The following is a 15,109-nucleotide window of genomic DNA, read 5'->3' on the forward strand; positions in this document are numbered from 1 at the left end:
AAGTTCAGCTTGGCATACCTGTTTCCTCCATTCTCCCTTCTCTCGAGGGTCGTCAGAAAATTCAAACAGGAAGGCGGCAGGATGATACTAATAGCTCCTGCCTGGCCCAGGAGGCATTGGTTAGCGGATCTGATACGTCTATCAATAGACAGTCCGTTTCCACTGTCTCTGCGGCAGGACCTATTTGTTGAATTTGTAAATAAACCTTTTAATACATTCCTGCCTCTAAACCTCTAAGATTCACCTGCCTAGAACCTCTAAGACAAAACCTGCCTATAAACCTCTAAAATAAAACCTGCCTATACCTTCTAAAACCACAAGATGTCGCTAATTAGCGCTATGTTTGATTATACCATTAATGAAATACTGAGACAGTTGAATAGCGGTCCAACGCGCTAAAGATTATTATTCAGGTAAAAGTACAGATGTTACAACGCTATGATCTAATAATGAGCGCAAATAAATTGTACAAACATTAGGTCATAAGGTACAGTTAATATACATGAAATGGTTATTAAAGATCAAAATACAATGAGCAATATGAGACAGGGAGACAGGACAGAGAGACAGGGAACAGAGAGAGAGAGAAAGAGAGACATTAAAATACAATGAGAGAGATATCAATGTCTGCTGAGAGCACATGTTCAAGATGGCTGGTGATGGGGTGTGTGTGTGAGGGGGGTTGGGAATGCTTCCTGCCCTATTGTCCAAACCGCATGGTCTACAAACAAACTCCATTATGAAGCTACCTCATTGAAATCTCCCATAATGCCATAGTTAATTAAATATACAAGCTGAATATCATATGCCAACACATCAGGCAAACACTGCACCATTTAATATTCCAACATGTACAACACAAGCTGATTCCAATATACAACAATACCATCCTACAACAGACCTCATCCAGTACCCACTAGACCGTGGGGAGGGGGAAGGGCTGAAGCACATGCTCTTCCTTTGTTTGCAAGCCTCATGATCACTAGGCAAACTCCAATTTGAAAACTCACATTAAGTTGTAAATCATACATCCATCAATGATCACAATTATAATAAAGACAATATACCTATCTGACCCATACAACACCATAACTGGGTAGAATTATAATTTCCTTTGTTCACCCCACATGGAAGTAGCCATCTCTAATAAACTGAAGACAATATACCTATCTGACCCACACGGCAATTACTTATGACCATTCAAAGCTGTTATTAATTCAACTTCCATAATATATAACTGATACCACCCTATGATTACATTCATGAGTGTACAACACATACCAAGCCTATCTCTCCCAAGCAGAGATATTGTTCAAGCACATGGGAAGGCCCTAACACAGAGCACATGGGAAGGCCCTAACACAGAGCACATGGGAAGGCCCTAAAACAGCTCACCAGAGGATCTCAATCAACCAGCGTCAATCATTTACGAATATTACAAAAACTCCATAATCAATCCCTTTCCTGCATGCTGATAACAGACTATTGTACCCTACAGTGTAGATGAAAAGTACAGATTAGATAACATATCATCCACTGTATGCTAACACAGACTCATGAATATCCTTAGAAAGCTACAAACCACAAACCATGCTAAGCTAATAACAGATTAACACCAAAAATAGCTACAGACATCCAAATAGGCTAAATATTGCACAATTTATACTTCGCTATAACCCAGGGGAACTGAGACCCATTTTCCGTTGTCTTGTGAGGGAGGGAACCTCTCTCTTCCAAAGGTCTGCAAGTGTGTCTGCTGGCTTGTGTGTTCTCAGAATGTGCATGCTATGTTCCCGCCCCCTTTTACCTGTGAGGTCATCAGAAAGGGAGTATCCTTTTGGTTTCTTGAAACTACTGTTAATTAGGTTATAGTTCCAGTTAGCTATCTCTATTGATTAGACTGGAATAACCAGTCCTTTGGACAAAAATGTAAACAAGCCTACACAATGTCATTGTTCTTTGGTAAGGGTTAGAAATCTGTTACAGGGCATTTATTGGACAATTTCAAATGGATACAAAAGGTCTCCAACCTCCCTTTGCATCCCCCACATGCAAATCTAAGCTGCTTATGGCTTACAACATTTCAAATAGTTATTCTCTCTAACATTCATATTTCATAGCCGCATGTTCTGATCTTCATATTGATGTCACCGGAACGCTGTGGAAACAGAGTAGATCAGTACGGTTCCACACACAGTCCCAATTGTCATTTACTAAGCCATAGTTACAGAAAACATTCATTTCTTTATATACTGCCTTTAAACCAAGTAATAATTATCCTTTTTGCGTTACGGGACCATTGCTTTTAAATGTATGTATGCGGGAAAAACACCACTGCCTTGCTGTTGCTCAAATATAAGTCTGTGGTGATTTTAATGTGTTGAAAAGTTATTTTATGTATTCTGAACACTGTCGGTATGTGTTTGGGGAAGATTATTAAAAAGCTGTTCGTGCTACTTTTAGCAACTTTGCACTGTGGTTTGTGTACTATGTATTTTTGACAAAATGGCGCTTGTGTAAGCTTTCTTTTCTAAAATGGAGTCTTGCTGCCATTCACAAGATGGCGTCGTGCAGGTTTTCCTGATTGCAAACAGATTCTGTCTTACCCAATTATCCGGTTTCGACATATTAATGCAGGGTCCCTGTCTATACCAGGATTTACCTCGGCTGGCTTTGACGGCTTGCCTCTTGAGTCTTAAAAGCCAAGGGGTTTTCTCCTTCAGGGATACAGATGCTTAGAGCAAGGAAGCCTGCTTCTGCTCGTATCTATCACAGGATTTGGCGGTCATTTTTTCTGTGATGTTCCAACAAGAGAGATGACCCTAAGATATCCAGGGTATTTTGGTTTTCTCCAGGCTGGATTAGACTTAATCTTCGCTTGGCTACCTTGAGAGTCCAAGTTTCGGCTTTGACTGTTTGGTTCCAGCGCAAGATTGCTCCTCTGCCGGATGTTAGAACATTCATGCAGGGGGGCGCTGCGGCTGCAACCTCCATTCCTCCCACCGGTGGCACAGTGGGATTTGTCTTTGGTTCTCAGGGCATTGCAGATGCATCCCTTTGAACCCTTGGATAAGGTGGACTTGAGATGGCTGACGGCGAAGACTTTCTCCTCTTCTCTTCAGCTCGCAGAGTGTCTGACTTGACAGCTTTGTCATGTCGCTCTCCATATTTGGTGTTTCATCAAAATAGAGCGGTCCTTCGTACCAAGGTGGGCTTACCTTCCAAAGGTTGTTACCCGTTTTCACATTAATGAGGAAATTGTAGTCCCAGCCTTTAAATCCTCACCTGTCTACAGGTGAGGCTTCCCTTGATGTGGATCGAGCCCTCCGGATCTACGTGGATCGGACCAAGTTCATCAGGAAGTCGGATTCACTCTTTTTGTTATATGGTTTTCACAAAAGAGATTGGCCAGTAAACAAACAAATCTTGTCTCGCTGGCTTCGTATGACCATTTCTCAGGTCTACTCTCAGGCTGATCTCCCTGTTCCTGACAAGGTGACTGCACATTCTACTCGGTCGGACTATCGTGGGGGGTAAGGCAGGGTGCCTCTGCTGAACAGCTCTGCAAGGCAGCCACTTGGTCTCTTGTGAGTACTTTTATAAGGTTCGATGCTTTTGATGCGTATGCCTCCCAGGAGAATCCGCTGCCCAAAGGAAGCATCCTATCTGCTCAGTAGCGTCCCCACCCTGAAGAGAACTGCTTTAGGACGTCCCAAGGTATTTCTTGTGGACCCTATGGATCCCGAAGAAGAAATACAGAATTATGGTGTAACATGCTTTTTTGATTCTTTCTTCGAGGTCAATAGGGTCCACAGGGCACCCACCCTGACAGACCTGGCCTCAGATGGACCTGTTCTTAAACTTTATATCACAGATTCCCTCTTTACTTGTTGAGTGTTTTCTTGTGAAATGTTTCTTCTTTCTCCTCTGTCTCTTGCCGTGAGGCTTGGTTACGAACTGAATGCCTGTGGCTGGGGGCGGGGTATATAGGGAGGAGGACCAGTGCATACTGGGAGCTCCAAAGCTTTGCTGCTTGGTGCATTGGATGCTATCCAACTATATATCCCAAGGTAATTCCTGTGGACCCTATGGACCACGAAGAAAAATAATTATCAAAAGGTATGTTATACCATAATTCTGTATTTTACATTCATGTCTGTAACATGTCAGATATGTTTTTGTACATAAGTGCACTATTAGCATATCGTAAAGCAACAAATAATTGGCATGACAGCAGTATAATTTTGTTTTGTCACAAAAATGAATTGTGCAATAGAAGTTTTTATGTTATGTTACTGCATGTTTAGCAAATCATTAAACAAAATAGCATGAATTGTTGTAATGGCAACAATATAATTTCAGAATGTCTCAAAAGATAAAAGCATAACTTTCTCTCAATTGGTAAATCATCAAGCAACAGTGTCAATAGTTGTAATGGCAATAATATAATTTCACTTTATAACAGTTGAAAAAAATCAAATGTACACCTGTTTAATACAATACTTTTGCCAGGGCTGAAACTAGGATTTTTGTCACCCGGGGCAAGACAGTAATTTGGCGCACCCCCTGGTAATTCCCCCATAGTAATGTCCCCTTCAGCAGTGCACCTTTAGTAATGCCCCCTGAGGTAATGCCCCTGCCGTGGCCTTATTGCAATGCCCCAAACTCCGCTCCTGTGTCCGCCGCCGTCCGGTCCACCTGGCTGCTCCTCGGAACTATGGGAGAGACGTCATGATGTCTCTCCCATAGTGCCCGGGCCGTGGGGAGAGCCAGAAGTTGGAGTTCAGGAGAGAACTCCAGCCTCCGGCTAGCGTGGCGCTGCAGGGAAGGAGCCGGGCGCCCGCTGGTGATATCTATGCGGGTGTCCGGCTTGGAGCCTCCCTGCGGCGCCGGGCTGGAGGACACTGGTGCCTGGTGCAGTGGCGCACCCGGTGCACGTGCACCTCCAAGCCCCCCCCCCCCCCCCCCTAGTTGCGGCCCTGCTGTTGCAAATTAATCTGAGGATCAGAAAAAGATACTGTATATGTTGGTCTACTGTTTGACTGTTGAACATCACTTAATAGTTAGAATTATGGGTTTAGGAAATATCTCAATGTTTAAAGTATAAGCGAATAATACCAGTCTCTGCTCCATGGACCAGGCACAGGTGGACGCTGCAATTGTTCTCAAGCTTCTTAATCTTGGCGGGGTGTTTTTTTTTTTTTTTTCTTTTGCATGTAATTATCAACAAAATTTACTAAAAATATAAGATCCTATTGAAATCCCAACTTGAAGTTTGGTACAAACGATAAGCGATTCAATTGTTGCTTTGTTTGGGCACTATAGTCATTGGCATTTCTGCTTGTACCCGCCTGAGGCAGAGAGCAGAAATGTGGGATAAGTCCTGGTTTTGGGAGCCCAAACTGCTGTTTGGGCGCCCTAATTAGAATTTTAGATGGGTAGGCTGTTTTAGCGGGGCACTGTTCCCTACCCAATTTCTAAAGTTGAGAATGTTCCCTGTCCCTCTTGGTGGCACCCCGCTAAAACAGCCTGCCTGTGCCGTCCCCACCCTCGGGCCGCAGTGTCCTGCAGGTGGGGAAAATAGAGGTACTGTGGTCACAGCCAGTGAATGAATGCCAGGCGCATGCGCCCGGCATCTATTCAGAGAGGAGAGCTTGGGGGCATCCCGGCACGCACCCAAGAGTGATGAAAATTGGACGCGTCTTAAAGACACACCCCCTTTATTGTGGCCACGCCCACTGCCCGGCATCTGAATGACTAGTTTAGCCATTTTATGCGCTATTAACTAGAGCACCTTAAAAAACAATTAGATTGCCCCCTGTGAAGTTAAACTTTTGACTTCTTTAAACCCAGTCCTTTGATATCAAATCAAAGCCTATTATGTGCTAAACATCATGTTTTGTTGAAAAGATCTTAATCCTGGCCTTAGAAAACTTGGTTTTATGCTCTCAAATGCTGAAATTTGTTAATTTTTGACATTTTCAAGCCCTTATAACTCAAACACTTCCTGTGATAAAAATCTTAAGTTCAAATTTGTAGTCTGTTTCGATGTCCCATTTACGTGTGCAGAGTGCAATAAAAATTGAAAAACCTAATGGGGGGTATCCACTTAGCGATTTAGCCTAGCGATTGCACGATAACGACATAGTTATCGTGCAATCGCTTGCAAATCGCCCATGCATCGGGCATGTTTTGGTCAGAAGCGACCAGCGATGCGCGTGCCCGCTGGACGCTTCTGACATCCGACATCGTCCGTACATGCAGGTCAACCTGACAATCTCGTCAGCATGTGCGGGGATGAGGGATGTGCCGGGACTGAACGAGTGAACACATCACTAGCTATATAAACAACAGCACGATTGCAATGTTGTAATCGTGCTGTCGTTTGTATATCTACAAGTGGATACCCCCCTTAAGGTAAAAAAACTTTACCCAGTCTTTCTGCCATGTCCACATTTTCTTATTAAGAGACCTTTTTAGAATCTTGTGCAAGCCCAGGCAAGCTGCATAATAGCACTGCTCTGGTCAAAAATTGTTCTGGAAGACCGGGATTTGATGTTTTAGTGAGGGCTGCGCATCACGCCCATAAAATTCAGGTCACATGGTGCTTCTGCGGTTTCCTTTATTTTTTTTAAAAGAAAAAATAAACTGTTTATTTTCCAACATCTTTTCAGTTGAATTATTGAAAAAAAATGATAGAATGTGATTAACTTGGCTCACACAAATACAGGAAGCATCCAAATACATAGCTGATACAGCTCTGAATGCAAGTCTGATCTATGCCTCTTGTGTGGGAACTCATAATATTTGGCTTAAAGTTTGGAAAGTTGACAGGCAGTCTGATAAGATACAAACTGCAAAACCTACAGAAATACGATCAGCATGACAGGCAACCAGGTTCTGTTGTGGTGGGGCCTTATCATCTTTTCATGAACTAGTGGTTCAGTTCCACTACAGTACAGTGAGGGGAATCGTGGATCAGTGCTACATTTTACAATTGTTAAGGCCCCTAAGACTATTTTTTCTTTAACCCAAGACTGACTAAAGCAACAGGTCTTGATAAAAGTAAAGACCAAACTCCTATTATCAGGAGTACTTATTCCTGTTCTAAAGCTCCAGAAAATGTTGACATTTTATTTAGACCTGAACATCCATAGATAGACCACAGCATCAGCATTGAATCGCTGAGATCTGTGATAAACACTATGGAAGGAAACTTGTTCCGGCTCCCGACAATGACAGGAGAAAACATGAGAAGAGAGGCTGCGTTCGAGAGTCATACAGCCAGTGAGAGCTGTGAGGGGAGGGGTTAGGCCTCCCTCCTGCTTTCATTGTGCGTCTTCTGACAGACATTTAACCCCCTTATATGATGGATATAGATATAGTATGAATAGTGTATAGTAATGTTATGGTTTTTTATTACTTTTCTTGGTGTGACCTGAAGGGGGTTTTCACTACTTAATTTTGAGAAGTTACTTCATTTCCTGCAGAAAGGCCTAGAAGTTTGCTTGAGATTTAACTATTTAAAGTTTCAGGTTTCTGCACTGTCATACTTTCTGGTAGCTCTGTAGGATCTAAATGTAGTGTTGATGGCATTACAACATCCAGATTTGAACTTTTAGAATCTGAACTTTAAATTTCTTCAGGTTCTCAGGCAGTCCTGAGCTTTCATTTTATGTTGTATTTTATTTTCTATGTATTTGAGTAAGCAGTACTGAGTGTCTGAATTAAGATGCATGCACTGCGACTCTGTCTACCTCCGGCGGACTGCAACATCAGTAACATCTCTGGTGGTTTTGGAGGGTCACGGCAGAGCTTGCTAGCAGTGATGCAGGGGCCCGGACGCACCGAGATGTCAAGGCGATTCCTCGCTTACGGGGAATCGCGTGCAGTAGTCCTTGCTTCCGGCGCCGAAGACGCACCGGAAGCCACTGCAGTGAGGGCCCGGATCATCTGCATCCGCGTCCTCATTAGACCACGGGGCCTTATTTTCTGACGCCCGAGACCGGCAGCAGACGCTTCTGCTGCCATGTGGCCAGCGTACCTGGCTGGTTGATGCAGCTTAGGGGAGGTAGGCTCTCCCTCTGCAGCTCCTCCCCCAATCTAGACACAGATCCTTGAAGGGTTTTCGCGCATCTGGGTCACTCCTCCTACCTGCCTTGTGTATATAAGACACTCACAGTCCACTATTTGTGCGCTGCTGTAGCTGTTGGTCTCAGTAGGCTTTGGGTTAGCCTCCCTGTAGACCTCTCCCACGGGCCAGGTATATAGTGCTCTATATCCTACCAAGCATCATGTTTTGAATAGTTGATTCAGAGCCCTCTTCAGGAGGCCATTTACTCCCTGCTGCAGACAGGAGTGATAACCCCTTTATGCTGAAACACAGGTACTGGGATTATTATTCAAATCTATTTTTGGTTCAGAAACCGAATGGGTCTCATCGCACTATTCTAAATCTGAAAACCCTCAACAAGTTATCCATGTACCCAAGTTCCGTATGGAAACTCTTCGGTCAATTATTTTGGCAATGGAGCCTGGGGATTTTATGGTTTCCCTTGACATTAAGGATGCGTATCCGCATGTGCCTATTACGCCATCCCACCAACAATTTCTACAGTTTGCTGTCCTGCAACAACATTACCAATTTCAGGCACTACCCTTTGGTCTATCATCGGGTCTTTACCAAAATAATGGCGGTTATGACTGCCTACCTCAGGTGTCAGAGAACCCGAATATTACCATATCTGGACGACCTTCTGATATTGGCACAGTCTCCAGCTGTTTTACAACACCATCTCCAACTGACCATTGCCTGCCTACAGAAGCATGGCTGGATCATCAATTGGAAAAAACTCTCTTTCTCCAACACAGCAGATGATACATCTGGGAGCACTTCTGGATTCTGAGGAACAAAGGGTATTTCTGTCAAAATTGTGGCCCTATCATTGCGAATATGCAAATTGCTACGCAAACGAAAAGTGTCCATTCTATTAGCGATGCAGGTCCTGGGGTCGATGGTATCTACCTTCGACATGGTGGGATATGCTCCGTTCCATTCCAGGCCTCTGCAAAAATTGATTCTCTCCAGGTGGAACGGACTGTATCATCTAATAAGGTCTCAGAGGATCTCTCTCACTCCAGAGGTCTGTGTCTCTCTCTCCCTCTCCCCAAAAGGATCATCTGGAAAAAGGACGCCCATTCTGTGCTTCTCGCCACGGACGCCAGTCTTCGCGGATGGGGGTTAGTGACAGGTAATCGCACCTTTCAGGGAAGACGGACAAATCAGGAAAGTCATCTGCCCATAAACATTCTGGAGCTTCGAGCGGTATACAAAGCGCTCATCGTGGCATAGGGCCTGCTCCTTGGCAGGCCGGTCCAGATCAAGTCCGACAACGTGACCACCGTAGCCTATATCAATCTGAGGCACGCAAAGTAATGCAGCCATGAGGGAGGTTTCAAATATTCTGATTTGGGCAAAACGTCAACTTCCGGCGATCTCGGGCAATATTCATCCCGGGAGTCCTCAATTGGGAAGCAGACTTCCTAGTCTCCAGGTATGGGTTCAGGACCAGAGATCCCTTAGCAGCCTTCATGGATGCACTAGCAGTAAGATGGGACTTCAAGCTGGTGTATCTTTCCTCCAAATTCTCTCCTCCCAAGGGATCTTAGGAAAATGTATGCAGGAAGGCGGAACAGTAATACTAGTGGCTCCTGCTTGGCCCAGATGTCATTGGTTCACTGACATATGGAATCTATCCATAGACAGTCTGTATCCCCTTCCTCTATGGCCGGAACTGTTAGTGCAGGGTCCCTGCCTGCTTCTGGACTTACCTCGCCTGTCTTTGATGGCGTGGCTCTTGAGTCTTCCAACTTATGGGTTTCTCCAGCTGTATGATTCAAACGATGCTTAGGGCACGAAAGCCTTCCTCTGCCCACATCTATTACAGAGTTTGGCATTCCTCTGGTCAATGGTGTTCCCACAGAAAATATGACCCTAAGGTGTTTAGGGTTTTCAGGGTACTGGCTTTCTCCAGGCTGGATTGGACCTTGGTCTCTGCCTGACCACTTTGAGAGTGCAGGTTTCTGCACTGTCAGTCTGGTTCCAGAGAAAGATTGCTCCTTTACCAGGTGTTTGAACTCTGAGAAACCCCTGTCCCTTTGTCCCACCGGTAGCACTGTGGGATTTGTCTTTGGTTCTCAAGTGGGCTACAAGCTCCCCCATTTGAACCTCTGGACTCTGTAGATTTTAAATGGTTGACAGCAAAGACACTTTTTCTCCTCTCTCTTCTGTACGCAGAGTCTCTGATTTGACAGCGCTCTTGTCGCTCCCCATTTTTAATTTTTCACCAGGATAGAGCTGTTCTCCACGCAAGGGAGGGTTACCTTCCTAAGGTAGTGTCCCGTTTTCATGTGAATGAAGAGATGGTGGTTCCAGCTTTTCAGTCTTCAGACCTTTCTGTAGGTGATGCCTCCCTGGATGTAGATTGTGCTCTCCGTATCTATGTGGAGTGTACAAACTTTTAGAAAATCAGATACTCTTTTTGTGTTATATGGTTTTCAAACATGAGGATGGCTAGCTAACAGACTCTGGCTTGATGGTTACGTATGATTATCTCTCAGGTATTCACACAGGCTGATCTCCCTGTCCCAAGCACGTTGACAGCACATTCTACTCGGTCTGTAGGGCCATCAAGGGCATTTAGTCGTGGTGCCTCTGTTGAGCAATTGTGCAAGGCAGCCACATGGTCTTTTGTTTACACTTTTCGTAGGTTCTATCCCCTTGATATTTTTGCCTCTCAGGATGCTTCCTTTTGGCGACGAGATCTCCTTTCTGCTCAGGAGCGTCCCCACCCTTAGGGTAACTGCTTTAGGACATCACAATGTAGCCCTGTGGATCCCTATGGAACCTGAAGAAGAAACCAAGTTATGGTAGACTTACCATTGATAACTCTCATTTTCTTTGAGGTCCACAGGGCACCCACCCTGACACACCTGGCTGCATTGGGTAATTTTTTCTTTCAGTCACGGATTCCCTCATTTTGTATGAGTGTTTCTGGAGTACGATTGCTCTTCATTCTCCTCTTTCCTTCTCCTACCTTGGGCTTGTTTACAAAACTGAATACCTGTGGCCAGGGGCTGGGTATATGTGGAGGAGGACCAGAGGCATCCTGGGAGCTGAAAGCTTTAACTGGTGCCTTGATCAATCCAACCACATTATCCTATGGTATACCTGTGGACCCTATGGACCTTGAAGAAAGAGTTATCAATGGTAAATCTACCATAACTCTTATTTTCTAACCTGAAAAACCGCCTCTTTTACAAATTTAGTAAAATAAGGGTTTTTAAGTTAGGAGCTCTCTTGCAAATTTTTTTTAAATCGTTCATAATGACAAGGCAATCTTTCGCACACTGCCTTAATTTCAATGGAAGGTAATATCTAAATTCTATTTAAATCAGCATAGAGTCATTCCTTAGCTTATTTCAGAAAAGTTTTCTAATATACAGAATTATTTTCTCCTTCTGCATGTTGTCAGAACTCTTAAGATTGTTTTTTTGAAGAGAACTGCTAATCCTATATGATGTGCAAAAGAGGTATTGGCTACTGTAAACCAGCTAAAAGACAGATGGATTGTTTCTAACTTGGGAAACTTATATTGGAGCAAGTCTTCCTGTTTCAGAAAATATGACCACACATTCCACCATGTTGGTGAGTGTCTGCAAGGTCATGTGGCATGGGTTCCTAATGTAACAGCTGTTGGCAGACTACTACCTGGTTTATCTGTCCACGCTTTGCAAAACTTTTGTTCCACAATTGGCATCCCTAAAAACAGACATTGAACCTATAAAGTTTGTAAATCTGCAAAGTCCAAGCCCTTCCTCCCTTAGGGAATGCCTTGGAAACTCCCTATGGTGCCAGGGTCTGGATATTACAGAAATTAGGGAATTTATACTTGTGTTAAATCATTATCTTGTAGTCTGTTGGGGGACACTGGGTCGATGGTGGTCCAGTGCGCACGCACCGTAGCGAGTGAGAACTTCACTCGCTCCGGGGCTCTTAACAAAACGGGGCAGCTGTCGATGTTGATCGACAGCTCGCCCCCTTTTGTAGGTGGGTTGGGGGGGTGGGTGCACAAACTGAGGCATTCCCGAAGGAATGCCTGCTGTTTGTGGGCGGCCCTACTGACATCACTGAGGGTCTCCTCGCAATGCCGATGGTCGCGATAATCGCAACCATCGCCAGGCCGCTCTCACAAGCTGTGGGTGGTCACCCACAGTTCTACCAGCGGCCTGGAGGCGGATTAAAAAGAAAATCCGCCCTGATTCAGAGCGAGCGCCTCTGAATCAGGTCCTATGTGAATAAGTAGCAATATTTTGAAATTAAAGAACTGTTTTTTTTCATATAAATGAAATGGGAATGGTTAAAAAAAAAAAAAAAAAGAACTGAAATTTTTTATCATTAAACAGGGCTTACAGCAATTTTTCTGGAAAAAAAAACCTGATAATACATATCAATCTCTACATGGCATAAAATTTAGTGCATTGTTTGATATACTGTATCTTTCATGGTTTAGGCAGTGTAAGCCAAGAAAGCACTAGAACGTCCATTTTTTTTTCTATTGACTTGCTTCACTAAAATATTCACTGCGCGGCTACCTTTTGTCATACATTATGTTTCAAACCGTATAAACCTTTCTCGACTAAAAGCTCTATAGAATAGTGAAACTGCATCAAAATCCGTCCAGTGGATCTCCATTTTATCCCGAACAGACAGACAGATGGCTACGAGGGACATTATTTTATACTATATATATTATTATTTTGTTATATATATATATATATATATATATATATATATATATATATATATATATATATATATAATTATTTTAAACGTATAACATAGTATGCCTGATTATTACCTTGAGACCTATTGAATATTTTTTTCCTACAGTTAAATGAGGACAGTGATGAGAAATCTGAACTAGGTTTGACTACATTATTTCCTGGTCAGAAGAGGAGGATTTCTCATGTCACCAATGTGGATCATGTGAGTATCTTTCGCTATATATTCTAGATCTTAACAGTTGTGTGTTGTTTTTTTTTTGTTGTTGTTTTTTTTTTCCCTAACCTGACAGCTTCAAACTGTAAATTTCAAATTTTGACATAAGTGAGCGAGTTTCATTGTATGGGACATGGAGTTATGCTTCCCTGAAAATTTAAATATAAGTTAAATCATAATCTAGGTGTGCATTAATTGGTGCTTTGTTTGGTTGTAAGTTGCATCAATTTTTGAGACCACCGTTTCACCATGTGACATTGTGTTGTAGATGTGGAATTAGGATCAGTACCTCATGTTTTCATTCTACAGCAGAGAAGGCAATATTCATGCTTATTTTATTTTCTCTGCCAGGCTGATTCTCCAAGCAAACCTGTAATCCGTCCATACCGTAGACCTACCCCCCAGGAGATATGTTATCAGAGAATACAACAGGCACAGGAACAAGCTGCACAAATTTTGGCTCAGCAGCAGCAGGCAATTCAGCTCCCTAGAAGTGTCCAGAAGTCCTCTCCTAGGTTGTTGGGAGAAAAGAAGAGAATTGCTCATATGCCCGGATCTTCCTCTTGTCAGTTGCTCTCATCAGGTAACCAAGGAAAGAAAATCCTTGACTGGAAGAGCTATATATTCTACTGAATTTAACAGAATGTATTAATAACCATGTATATGGGGTTTCATACTACACATCAGCCATAACATTAAAACCACTGACCTGTACAGTGAATAACATCATCTCGCTGCAATGTCGCCTGTCAAGGAGTGGGGATATATTAGGCAGCAAGGGAACATTACATTCTTGAAGGTGATGTGTTGGAAGTAGGAAAAATGGGAAATCATAAGGCACTGAGCTACTTTGACAAGGACTAAATTGTGATGGCTAGATGACTGGGTCAGAGCACCTCCAAATCAGCAGGTCTTGTGGGCAGTTACCACTATGCACTGGTTAGTACCTACCAAAAGTGGCCCAAGGAAGGGCAACTGTGAACCGGTGACAGGGTATTGGGCACCCAAGGTTCATTGATGCACGTGGGGAGTGAAGGCTAGCCCATCTGTTCCGATCCCACAGAAGAGATACTGTAGCACAAATTGCTGAAAAAGTTAATGCTGGCTATAATAAAAATGTAAAATGCAGTAACCTGTGGTCCACAAAAGTAGCCTATGTATGCAAACCAAAATGTCACAAAACACCCACATACAAATAAAATAAAAATGGTACGTGACACACTGGTGCTTATAAAAGAATATTCCAGTCCATATATGCCACTGAATGCAATGAATCCGAACAAGAAACTGTATTTTTCTTCAGGGTCCATAGGGGATCCACAGGGATGCTATGGGGTGTGTGGTTGGAGTGATCCGGCACCAAACAGTTAAGCTTTAGCTCCCAGGATGCACTCTTTCTCCTCCACATATACCCCGCCCCTAGCCACAGGCAGACAATTTTTCGTTTGGTGCTGGACAGGATCAGTCACACCTTTTATAACGGAGATTGCTTAAGCTGTCCCAAGCTTTTTAATTTTATTAGTTATTCTCTTTTTTTTTTTTCTGTTCACCTGCTTTGCTAGACGCTCCACTGGGGACCCAGGGCTGCAGATGGGCAGACGGAGAAGAACAGGTAAGGCAATTCCCCGCTTGTGGGGAATCTCGTGCTGTGCAGTCCTTACTTCCGGCGGTGGAGTCCCGCCGGAAGAGGCTGTAGTGGGGCGACTGGTTCGTCCGCTACCCCACTTGACTAACGGGGCAGTTAAAAGCCGGTGTCAGGGACCAGGTAGAGGCCAGCGGCTCCTGGCGAGTGATGCATCAGTGGGGAGGTAGGCTCTCCCCTAGCAGCCCCTCCCCCAGCTGAGAGCGCGATCCCTCACGAGAGTTTTCCTGCTTCTCGGTTGCTCCTCCTACTTGCCCTCCTCCTATATGAGACGGTCAGTCACCATTAATCAATGAAGCTACAGGTCTCAGGAGTGTCTGGTTCAGTCTCCCTGTATACTTCTCCCTGGAGCCAGGTTAAACAGTGCACAAATCCTACCAACCCTTGGAGGCTTGAGTGTGTGTGTA

The 15,109-nt window shown here is 43.9% G+C and overlaps 1 protein-coding gene across 3 annotated transcripts in view; it reads left to right on the top strand.

The window, feature by feature from the left end:
• REXO1 (RNA exonuclease 1 homolog) overlaps positions 1 to 15,109 on the top strand; it is a 126,887-nt gene that overhangs the window by 59,047 nt on the left and 52,731 nt on the right. For all 3 annotated transcript variants that reach the window (XM_088452953.1, XM_088452954.1, XM_088452952.1), the window contains exons 3-4: positions 12,953 to 13,048; positions 13,412 to 13,643. In XM_088452953.1, coding sequence (XP_088309079.1) covers positions 12,953 to 13,048; positions 13,412 to 13,643 — 328 coding nt within the window. The remainder of the gene's footprint in view (positions 1 to 12,952; positions 13,049 to 13,411; positions 13,644 to 15,109) is intronic.

This window comes from Taudactylus pleione, unplaced genomic scaffold, assembly GCF_031769625.1.
Source record: "Taudactylus pleione unplaced genomic scaffold, aTauple2 ptg000560l, whole genome shotgun sequence".
Taxonomy (NCBI): domain Eukaryota; kingdom Metazoa; phylum Chordata; class Amphibia; order Anura; family Myobatrachidae; genus Taudactylus; species Taudactylus pleione.